This window comes from Canis lupus, chromosome 17 (assembly GCF_048164855.1).
Source record: "Canis lupus baileyi chromosome 17, mCanLup2.hap1, whole genome shotgun sequence".
Taxonomy (NCBI): Eukaryota; Metazoa; Chordata; class Mammalia; order Carnivora; family Canidae; genus Canis; species Canis lupus.
The window spans coordinates 60,496,287-60,508,563 of NC_132854.1; the positions used below are offsets into that span (position 1 = coordinate 60,496,287).

A 12,277-nucleotide genomic window follows, 5' to 3' on the forward strand; every position below is an offset into this window, starting at 1 on the left:
GCTGACTGGAGTGCTTGCATTCTTGACTGAATAAAGTCTTTTTTTTTTTTTTTTTTTTTTTTTTTCAGGGAAAGTTCCAGCCGCTAGATCAAGTTGTGCTGGATGACACGTTTCCAAATTGCATCTTGTTGCTGAGACTTCCTGATCTCGAGAAGTTACTTCAACACGTGACAGAGGAGAAAGGTATCCTAGGTGGCCTTTGAAATCAGGCTTGTGGCTGCTGGAAAGGCTGGGCACCTGTCCCCGTGAACGTAAGGCTTGTTCTAATCACCCATCGGGGAAGCTGTCATTCAGACTTGCTTCCACTTGTCAGAACTGGTTCTCTGTTGCACTGGATCGTTCAGGCTTTGAAATTGTATCCTGTGGAATACGGTGGCCTGTCTCCTACAGGGCCAGGAGTCACGAGGCTTGGGCTTTGGTCTCCGTTCTTCTTTGAACTAGTCTGTGACTTCAGTTCAGTTCCTTACCTGCTTTCGGCCTCGGATTTCTCACTTGTAAGATTACGTAAGGCCTACGCCTTCATTGAATCCAGAAGTGCTTATCGAGTGCCAACTAAGCACCCTATGTAGGGCACTGGAGTTAGACTCCAGGCTGGTTATAAATAAGACATGATCCTTTGTCTCACTAAGCTCTGAGTCTACTGGGGACAAATTGCAAGCAGGGCAATGGCAGCAGAGAGTAATAGAAGTGAACTCGGGGTGTTCTGGGTGCACACAGGACAGGTGTATAACCCTGCGGCTGGAGAGTGCAAGCAGTTGGGTATCGTGTTGCTCCCAGTGCAGCCCTAAAGGGTAAATCAGGGTCAGAGGCATCACAGAGGCATGGGTTCATGAGAGAGTTTGTCATGATCAGCAGCTCTAAGGAGTTCAGGTGAGCGGGATGTAGGATGCCAGCGGTGCCTCTAAGGTGGTAAGGAAGGAAAGGGGTGGGAACACAGGCACGCTCTCAGATGAAGAAGGGGCTTATGTGTGTCGGACTCTGCCTACTGGTAGCGGAGCGTCAGCAGAGTGTGAGCCATAATGTGGAAAGCACATCGGAGAGTCTAAGGCCAGGTCCCCAGAGGCTGCTGCGGGGCTCCGGTAGGAATGACAGTAGCCTGAGCTTAGCACCTAGAGCTAGCGGCAGGTAGCACCTGTCCGGGGAACCAGCCTCACCGGCTGCTGGGCAGCAGTCCAGGAGGAGGAGGAGGAGTCCAGGATGACTGCCGCGTCGGGCCCTGGCGGCACGGTGGCCTCCTGGAGGCACAGGTGGGAGGAGTGGGCTGGGGGAACCCAGGAGATGAGCCGGAGACACTGTTCCTTTGGATTCTGAGAAAAAGAAGTGAGGCTGCGTACGTGAGCACGTCCCGGAAAGTTAGAAACGCTGTGCACACGTGGCATCCATGCCTCAAAAGGGTCACTCAAGCAGGCTCAGGGTTAATGTGGAAATGTGGTGCGGGAAACAAGACAGCAAGCTGCTGATTCACAAAAGGTGGCCGGTTTGGCAGTTGTGACGGTTTTGAGCCCAAGAAACTGGTGGTTCCAAGAAGTGTGAGCTCACAGCGCGAAAGGGGAGACCTCACTGATAGCATTTCACATCTTAAATCCAACTAAATTCACGCTCGGCCGGGCTTAGCATTCCGTTCCGGATATGGTATATAGCACCAGGGTTTTGTCTAAAGAGTCCTGTTAAGGTCCTTGCTGGGTCCTGAGCTGGGAGATGGTAACAGTCGCGAGGGAAGTAGCTCGCAGCCGTTTCTGAAAGCTTCAATAATGGAGGATAATTGCAAGTCATTTGAATTTTACCAAGCTAACGTAAATTGAAAATGCAACTAATTCATTATCCCCAGTGCTCCTATGAGTTGTGTCGAGGACAGTTACGTTAACCCCAAACCCAGAAGCCCAGATCCAGAAACGAGGTGAATGCACCGGCATGTGTTAGCTTGCAGCCTGTGCTCCAAAGCAAGAGCTTCCCTCTCTCTCATCCTTCCCTCCTGCACACGGACCCCTGACCGTTGATTGAATCATTATCTGAAGGCTGTCCCGAACTCTTTGACTTCTTAATACTGCCTAAATGTTGGAAGGTCTGCACTGACCTGTTTGACCAGCTCTAAATACACTTCGAAATACTATGCATTTCCCTTTGGACCTTCATGGGAAAGGCTGTCTATCTCAGCATGCTGTCCTTGCATGCAGAACTGACATAAAGACAGTATTTCACGTATTTGTCTTCTGGGTTAAGGAGTGAAGCAAGTACTGGGAGATTGTTTATGTGTATTTTGATGAACAGGCCTTTTTGAGGCTGAAGCATATTTGGGAGATATAAGAGATCCTACTATTCCTTTTCTTTCCTTGTTTTAAAAATGTTTGGTTTTGTTTTTAAACCTTCCATTAAGATTTAAAAAATGTTTTGATTGTGAAGAAACTGTCAAGACTTCTAGAGAGAACTGCATACATCTTTTACTATAGGAAATCAAATCTGAATTATCACTTTATGTTTTGCCTTACTGTCATTAAAAAAGAAAAATTTGAGACCTGGAGTGTTAAGAAACCTGGAAAACATTTTGGCTGATAAAATATCTGCTCAGAAAGTGAAAGTATCTATGGGCAACTAAAACAATTATTTTAATTTGAGAAAATTCAAGATATAAAACATTCAGATAAAAAACTGCAGATATCATTTGTACTCAACCTGGTAATCAACAAATGTTAATATTTTATTGTATTTGTTTCATATCTTTTTGGGGAAAGAATTTCTTTAAGAATACTCTGGTAGGGACGCCTGGGTGGCTCAGCAGTGGAGCGTCTGCCTTTGGCCCAGGGCGTGATCCTGGAGACCTGGGATCAAGTCCCGCGTAGGGCTCCCTGCAGGGAGCCTGCTCCTCCCTCTGCCTGTGTCTCTGCCTCTCTCTCTGTGTCTCTCAGGAATAAATAAATAAATAAAATCTTTAAAAAAAGAGAATAGTTTGGTAATCTGATCTCAGGATCTACTGGCTTATATGGAAAATTAAAAGTGTATTTGTTATATAGTGTTGAAATCATTCAGTTTTCAGCATTCTTGGTCTGTAAGATGAAGAGTTGGAAAGGTTGAGAGTATCCCTCATATGTTATATTTAGTACTTTGCAAAGTTGTTCTAGATCATAAAATAAAGCTTTTATTCATAGTGTTGAGATTATTGAATGACCAGGATGTGAGCGTTATTTAAGTGTTGCAGTTAATAGTATCTGCTAACTACCATAAAGAGATGTTTCTGGAATTAAATGATGTAATACAAGTAAATCAGTACCCAGAGATCACTGGATGTATAGTAAATGCTCAGTGAATGTGAGTACTAGTAAGGCTTCTGAATTAGAAAATTTTTATTTATTTTATTTTATTTTTTTGAATTAGAAAATTTTTAATTCTTTGTTGATGTTTAAGTGACCGGGCACACCCATATGCATCCGTTTGATGGTCCATTGCTAAATATATATATTAAGTGAAGTAGAATGGGGATAATTGGATAATAACAAAAACATCTACCATCTAGTGAGAAATTATGTATCCTCTGTATTTTACATAAGTATTGTATCTTTACAGTATCCCTTTACTGTTACTACAACCTGCATTTTTGCAAATGAGGGGACAGAGGCTCAAAGAGATGAAGTTACTGGACTAGCATCCTGGCAATAGAAGTGGTAGCACCAGAACTACAACCCCTGTCTGACAGCAGCTCTTTCCCTTCCTTCTTGCAACCGTGTAACACTTCCAGAACACTTAGGTGTTAGGTAGAATCCTTAGGTGGTGTCTCATATAAAAATAGAAACTCACTTCAAAACAAAACAGTCTTGGGATATACCCCATCTTCATAATTTCCCTTCCAGAGGCAAAAAGAGGGAGACAGAAAAGAAGACAGGGGACTGCAACAATTTAAGGAGAAGACAGACTTCTCATCCCGGCAGTGAGCTTTCCTGTTCTCAGGCAACCATCCCCCTCTTCTAGTGATTGCCTTGGCCTTGGGTATCGGCTGCTTATTTGAATTACTGTCCATATATACGCTAGTGTTTGCTTCCATTCCGTATTTTATTGCTAGGATTTTCCAAACAAGAAACAAGGAGGACTGCTAGGAGTGGTCAGGTGATGTCCACGGGAGGGAGCAAACATAAGGAAGAGAGCTGATTGCCATTAACATCCGTTCTCTCCATAGGCTCTGTGCAGATGGAGCAAAACCCCAAACACTCAAATTCCCCAGCCAGCTGTTTTGATATTAGACTCCAGATGCTGTCTCAGAAGTCTGTGGCATTAAAGATCTGGTTAAGCCTGCTGGGTTTATGAGAACCTCCCCCACCCACCTCATCCCTACTGCATAAACCAGCCACGGTTGTTTGTATCCCCAGTGATGGTGGCGGTGACCTTACTCGGCTCTGCCTGCTTTATTAGTGAAGGAAGTGATGTGTCTCTGTTTGCTAGCTCTGGGGCTCAGTTTGTTTCTTGCCAAAGGAGCTCACATTCAGCGGAGGGATGACAGGGGAAAGGCCTAATAAAGGGTTATGAACTTCATCTTGAGTGGAACACTGTTTCACATTGCACGCCAGAGCTGCACTAGGCTGTCCGATGTGATTAACAGGAAGAGCCAGGAAAACTTACCTGATTAAAATACCCCAAGTACAGTTGCCAAGTTTCTATCTCCAGGGGGCAGGGGGGAAAAAAAAGAGACCATATGAGTTTCTGTTATGGAAAACATTGAGAAAGTAGATGTGAAAATGTGCTCTAGGCAGTTCGTTCAGTAATACATCAGAGAAATGCAAGACTGTGAGCCGATTACCCAATTGCTAAACATGTTATTTAATTGTGGACTCACTTTTATTCCATCTTTATTTTGTAAACCCAGTCTTTCCAGATGTTTGAGACCTGTTTTATAGGCACCAGACACATTAGGGAAAGAAACCTTCCAACATATGTACATATTATCTAACTCACCAGCTCTTGCAAACGTTAAGTCTAACACACAAACAATCGTGTTATGATATTTTTCATAATTGTGGGTAATCTATGGCCTTCACGAATATTTTGAACCCCTTTGCTTATCAAAATTTGTAAATTTCAAAATTAGTTCATAATTTACGCAATTGTAGCCTTTTGTAGCCTTCTGAGATATCCGAATTGGATATTTCTTAGTGATCATCTTGTCCAAGGAATGTTCAATTAGAAATAAATGTGTAATTAAAAACTTATCAAAAAAAAAAAAAAAGAACCCTCCAGGCCCAACTAGCATCACTGCTTAATTCTACGTTACTTTAGGAAAGAAATAATACTCAAATAATGATACTCAAGTCCTTTCAGAAATTAGATGAGGGGGGAATACTTCCCAACAAATTTTATGAAGCCAAAATTACCTCAATATCAAAGTCAAAATTATTTTAAAAAGAAAACCAGGCCAATATCCCTTATGATCATAGACTGAAAAATTCCTAATAAAATATCAGCAAACCAAATATATAAAAAGGATAACATAACCAAGTGGGGTTTATCTCAGGAATGCAAAGTTGGTTGAACATTAGAAAATCGATCTGCATAATTCACCTGTTTACACGTGACAAAAGAAAAATTGTAGATCATTTCAAGAGATGCAGGAAAATCATGTGACAAAATTCAGTCATAAAATAAATTCTTAGCAAATTAGAATAGAAAGGCACTTCCTCAGTCTGGTAAAGGGCGTCTATGACAGACCTAAGCTAATATCATACTTCACTGTAAAAGACTGAACACGGTTTTCCCCTATGGTTGGGTGGAAGGTAAGCATGTCTGCTCTGACCACTCTATTCACCATTGGAGTGGGAGTCCTAAGAGTTTCACAAAATAAGAAAAAGAAAATGGTATATAGATTGGAAATTAAATAGTGAAACCATCTTTATACATAAAAAGTATATACATGTATGTAGAAAGCCCAAATGAATCTACCAAAAAAAATTACTATAACTAATAAACAGGATACAAAATCAATGTACAAAAAGTGAATTGTATTTTTGTATACTAACAGTGAACAATTGGACAATGGAATAAAAACATATTACACAGAATATCATCAAAGATCATGAAGTTCTAGAAATAAATATAACACAGTATGTGCAAGACCAGTATACTGGATGTTACAAAACATTGCTGAGAAATTAATGAATTAAATAGAGAGGTATACCATGTTCATGAATTTGAAGATTCAGTATTGTTAAGAGGTCCATTCTCTTCTAACTGATCTATAGATTTAATGTAATGCCTATCAAGCTTTCTTGGGGGAGAGAGCCAGAAATTGATGAGCTGATTCTAGAATTTATGTGAATTTGCAAAGACCTGCAATAACTGGAACAATTTTGAAAAAGAATAAAGTTGGAGAACTCACACAATCTGATTTCAAGACTTACTCTAGAGCTATAACAATCAAGGAAGTGTGGCATTGGTGTAAGGATAAACATATAGATAATGGAACAGAATAGAGAACCCAGCAGTGGACCCACACTTATATAGTCAATTGAATTTTTTTCAGTGGTATCAAGATACTCCAGTGGGAGAAGAGATAGTCTTTTCAACAAATGGTCTGAAGAATTTGGATATTCATATGAAAAACAGTGTTAACATTCACCTCACGGTTAGAAAAATTAACTCAAAATAGATCACTAATTTACTTTTTTTTTTAATTTTTATTTATTTATGATAGTCACAGAGAGAGAGAGAGAGGCAGAGACATAGGCAGATGGAGAAGCAGGCTCCATGCACGGGGAACCCGATGTGGGATTCGATCCCGGGTCTCCAGGATCGCGCCCTGGGCCAAAGGCAGGCGCTAAACCGCTGTGCCATCCAGGGATCCCAAATCACTAATTTACATGCAGAAATGGAAACTACTGAACTTCTAAAAGAAAAGAGAAAACTTTTGTGACCCTGAAGATAGGCAAGGATTTCTTAGGACACAAAACCTATTAATTATAAAAAAAAAATTATAAATGTACCCATGAATTACATTTTATCAAAATTAATATCTTCTGTTTTTTTGAAGACCCCACTAAAAAAAAAAAGATAAACTATAGTTGGAAGAAAATGTTTTACATGGTATATCTGATAAAAATATGCATCTCAAATATATAAAGAGTTGTCTTAACACAATAATGAGATGAAATACATATAGCCCAGTTTAAAAAAAAAAAAGTCAGAAAGTGTGAACAGACAATTAGCAAAAGAAGATTTATAAATAGCCCATAGGCATCAGAAAACATGTTCAATATCGTTAGTCACCAGGGAAATGTAAATTAAAACCACAAGGAAATATCATTAGTATTCACTAGAGTGGCTTGAAATAAAAAAAAACAATAAGTTGAGGAACAACTGGAACTTGCCTACCTGACTGGTGGAAGCATAAAATAGTAAACAACTTGACAAGTTTCTTACGACTCAGTCATTCTACTCCTGGGGTTTACCCAAGACTTACAAAAACACATCTCTATGGAAAGACTTGTGCAAGAACGTTCAGAGCAGCATTTTTGTTTTCATAGCAACTTTTTCAAAATAGCCCCAGACTAGAAACAACCTAAATGCCCTTTGGTAGGTGAGTGTGTAAACAAAATGTAGGCTGTCCGTACATGGGATACTACTCCATAAGACAAAAGAACTATTAGTAGTGGCAATGAAATGGATGTGTGTCACAGAAATTATGTGGAGCAAAAGATGGTCACAAAAAAGTACTTGTTGTATGATTCCATTTCCATGAAGTTCTAGAATAAAGCAAAAAGTAATCAATTTTGATAGCAGATCAGTGGTCACCTGAAGTCTGGAGAGGTGTGAAACAATAGACTACAGAAGGGCTCAAGAGAACGTTTTGGGGTGACAGTTACATGACTGTATATGTACATTTGTTCAAAACCCTCAAATTATATAAAGTGGGTATATTAACCACATAAACATTATTCCTAAATAAAGGTAATTTAAAAAAAAATAAAGTAGTTACAGACCCATGAGAAGTCAAGCCTCCTCATATCAGACATGGTATTTTTTTGTTTATGTATTTGGTCTTGTTTTTTCCTCCTCCATGGACCCCGCAAAGGTAATACTGGAATCCAGTGATAGAATGTGGGCAAGGAGGCAGGAGTGAGTGATGGCCTTGAAGTTCAGGCCTGGTTGACCGGGAGGAGGCTTCCTGGTTGGGTTTGGTTAGCCTTCTTGAAAAAAAAAAAAAAAAAATGAACTCACCCCCTGAGAAAAGTACAGTTGGCCGTGGAGCAGGAGCAACTGAGCCAGAAACGAATCAGAAGAAAAGCCATCAGAGACCTAGAAGAACCAAGATGACGAGTTTTTGTAGAGTCATGGAGAAGTTCTGCCCCCACAAAGAGCAGGGTCAGAATTACTGCCAAGGGTCAGGACCCAGTTCATCTCAATAAAACGAACATCAGATCCCAGAGCGTCGAGTCCGCTCGCGTAGGGTCTGGTTGCCTGCTCGCTGCCTCAGTGACCTGGGACGACGCGCTCCACGTCCCTCTAGCCCAGTCCTTGGAGGTGGGGATGGGCCAGACCGCGGTTTCCACCCAAGATTCATTCTGAACGTCAGCGAGGAGTGCATGTGAGGAGCTCCGCCAGGCTTGCACGTAGACCGTGGCGTGTGATGCTGCCGGCACTGGCAAGCCGTCCTTAATCTTCCTTTTAAAATAATACTAAGTGCTGGTTGCGTGTGGGGCATGTGCGCTCGGCCCCGTGTGGGTGGCCTTGCTCGGCAGGGGACCGGCGCCGGGCCCAGGGTCCAGAGCCGGGCCCAGAGCCGGGCCGTGCGGTGCAGGGCCCGCGTCTCCACCAACTCCGGCAGCGCATTTTCAAGAGGATTAAGGAAGGGCCTGTGGGGGGCTCTGGAGCGAGAGGGCAAGGAAACTGGCAGGTTGTAGACCGTCCTCAAGGAATGTGGAGATTCGAGGCAGACAGGAGGGAGCAGCGGCATCAAGGCACATTCCTGAGGAGAGGCTGCGCTGAGCTGCCCAGGGACGGGCTCAGGCGGTGAACGCGCCCCTTCAGAGGTTCCAGCCCGGGCCGCACGTACGTGCATCGAGGGACTGCTGGACGCTCTGGGAACCGCCCTTCTCTTGGGACGTGGGCAGGAGCACCTGGCTGCAGGGCGGGTCGGGGCCGTTGGCTCCAGCGCAGCCGGCGTCACACCCCGGGGTCCTGGGGCTTCTGGCACCATCCGCAGCCATCTCCCCTCCACCGCTCCGGGCCCTCCGTCATGCCTCCTGGTGCCCACAGTGTAGATAAGCGCAGGCTGAAGTGGGGAGGAAGGTTCGGAGCCACGGCCAGCCCCTCGCCCGTGGGAACCGTGGTGTAGTGCGGGCGACGGGCCGGACCACGAAAAACCATTCCCACGGTGATTGCGAGCAGTCAGGTGGGGGAGTCCGCGCTGGCCCGGGGCTTTCAGGGGCCCCCAGGTCACCCCCCCACAGGCAGGGGCCCGGCTCTCTGCCGGTGGCCCAGAGAGTGAGAAACTCCCTGGGCGAAGGGTCGCCAAGGACATTCGGGCCCACGTCACCCTGTGCAAAGCTAGGGGGTTGCGAAGGGAGCAAGTGGACCCTAGAAACCTGGAGCCTTTATCCCCTTAAGGGCCGAGTCAAGCCTGTCGTAAATCTGGATTCCCTGAAATACAGCTGTGGTCACGCTGGTAACGCCTTCGAAGATGGGTTTATCGTTTCTTCGTTCTCGCTGATCCCACCAGGACAGTCCCAAGTAGTTGACAAGATTTATTTTTTTCCCTGACTGTCTGCAGTGCCTATGAAGCATATGCATCTGCATTTAGTTTCAGTTTCCTTTCTTGGGATTTCCACTTTTATTTTAGAAAAGATGTCTGTAATGGAAAACACTAGGGTAAGCTTAAAATTATTTCAAAAAATGAAGGTTGCTTGCCATGTTAATTTGCTGTGTTTTTAAAATGACGGATTCATTCTCTACAGATTTGTTTTATGCCTTTTCCCAGTTTTATTAAACGATCGACACACATCGCTGTATGGGCTTAAGGTGTCCGGCATGATGGTTTGACTCACAGCTGTTACGAAATGATCACCACAGTGCGTTTAGTTAACATCTGTCATCTCATATAGATGCAACAAAAAGGGAAGAAAAAAAATTTCTCCTTGAGATGAGAACTGTTAGTGTAATTTGATGATTTGCTTAGATTCCCATTCATTTAATGGTTGGATGAAACCTGAGTCACCCAAGTTCTGTTTTGGAATTTTTTTTTTTTAGACGCAAGTGTGCTCCCAGGCTTATAAATTGAGTTTTTCAAGAATATAAACTGTTATGAAACATTTTTAAGATATATCTAGATAGATAGTATATATATTTATATAGATAGATAGATTATATATATATATAGCATATATCTAGATATATATATAGTATATATATAGTATAAGATATAACCTTAGGAATTTATTTTTTTGTTTAATACACTTATGTTTTTTTTTTCTTCAATCCAGAAGTAGACAAAAAGAAGTATTATAAGTACAGCAAGGAGAAGACAATAAAGTGGCTTGGAAAAAAGGTATAGTACATCTCTAGTACCTGGAGTACTGGAGTACCTACTTTTTCCAGCAGGAAAAGTTTAATGCTCCCTTTAAATAATATTTAGAGAATGTGCTAAGTCTGAATCCAAAGACCATCTTGTGTATCCAGTTAAAGGAGAAAAACTGTATAAAGATATCCAGATAGGAAAAGAAATGCTTTACTTTTCATCCTCCATCATTCATGTATGTCTGGAGTTATCGTCATCTTCCCCATTTCCCACGATCCTCACCACTGGGTGCAAGAAGTTCTCCATGGTGATGGAGATTTGAGTTTTCCATGCCAGGTGATATCAGACATGATGCATTTTTGCTGCTGCAAGTCCTGCTGTTGTCTCAGAGGTTGAGGTTGCTCACATGCAGCACAGCAAAGGGCTGGGGCAGACGGGATTCACACTTAGAGGCAGTGTGTCTCACTGTCAGCGTCTGGTTGCTCGAGGGATCTTAGTGATCCTAAAATCCTAGAACATAAGGTCTGAGCAGCGTTTTTCAGATTGATTTAGTGGGTCTTGATCAGTATTTCTCTTAGAATTGAATGGAATGGGATTGGGATGGGATGGGATTGGGATGGGGTGGGATGGGATGGGATGGGATTGGGGTGGGATGGGGTGGGGTGGGATGGGGTGGAGTGGGGTGGGACAGGGTGGGGTGGGATGGAGTGTAGTGTGATGCATTAAAATATAGCACAGAGTAAGGACAAGTATTAATTATGGTTTTATGAAACATGTAACTATAGATGTGTTGAAGTATTGGGTTGCTGTGTTATTTCTTACTGTGGGTACAGTAGAAACAAACCAACCACTTTGACAGCCAGTGGAGTAAGAATATCGTGCACTTCGCACTGATTAGGAATCTCCCCAGACCGGGTCTATGGATGACAAAATTTTTCCGGTTCTGTGCATACCTGTATAGTACCGATTCCCAAGTTCCTCTTCTATCTTGTATGCAAAGACCTGCTTGTTCCATCGTGTTACCGGGCACGTGGGGAACCTGGAAAAATGGAAATGGACCTTGCAGTGAGGCCACTACTATACAAAGCAGAGCAAAGATGCCCCCATGGGTCACCCTGCATTTGCATTAGTAGTAGGTGAAGAATAAGGGTGAGTGCTGAGCAGGACCTTGGCATTTAGTTTTGTCCTTAGCGAATAATAATGACACGAATAGCAAAGGGACATTTATATTTATTGAATATGTCTCTTTTCTTAAATCCTTAGAAAGGGGAAAATTTATTATTTTTTCTGTTTAGAAAAATTATTGCATATAAACTGCGCCATCTCTCATCATCTGATACCTGGTGAAGACACTTCTAGGTCCTCGGGTACTTCTTCCTGCATCCTAAATGGTGGGAGGACGATCTGGAAGGTTGTGGATTTCTAATGTTAGTTGGAAATACCCTAACGTTCCCTTTATGGTTACTTCACAGGTTCAGCAGACCGTGTCGGCCTTAAAAACCAACAATGTGAACGTCAGCGCCCGGGTACAGGCAACTGCATTTTTCTCTGGTGACCCGTTTTCCAGTGACAAGGAAGGTAAGCAGATCATTTCGTCAGAAGTCCTTTTTGCCTGGAGGAAGCTGCTGATGTATAAATGTCTGTCCTGCGGATTTAAAATCGTGATGTCTCAGAAGCTTTGCATTCTTGCCCTGTGCTCTTGCAGATCTCGGGGTTCCGAGCCCAGTAATACTTCTACCGTAGATCATTGCTCTCACTAATTGATACTTAAATCCTGCCTTCGGCAAA

At 42.8% G+C, this 12,277-nt stretch overlaps 1 protein-coding gene across 7 annotated transcripts in view; it reads left to right on the forward strand.

The window, feature by feature from the left end:
• RNASEH2B (ribonuclease H2 subunit B) overlaps positions 1-12,277 on the forward strand; it is a 161,649-nt gene that overhangs the window by 126,490 nt on the left and 22,882 nt on the right. For all 7 annotated transcript variants that reach the window (XM_072783224.1, XM_072783226.1, XM_072783222.1 and 4 more), the window contains 3 exons: positions 69-183; positions 10,455-10,519; positions 11,962-12,067. In XM_072783224.1, coding sequence (XP_072639325.1) covers positions 69-183; positions 10,455-10,519; positions 11,962-12,067 — 286 coding nt within the window. The remainder of the gene's footprint in view (positions 1-68; positions 184-10,454; positions 10,520-11,961; positions 12,068-12,277) is intronic.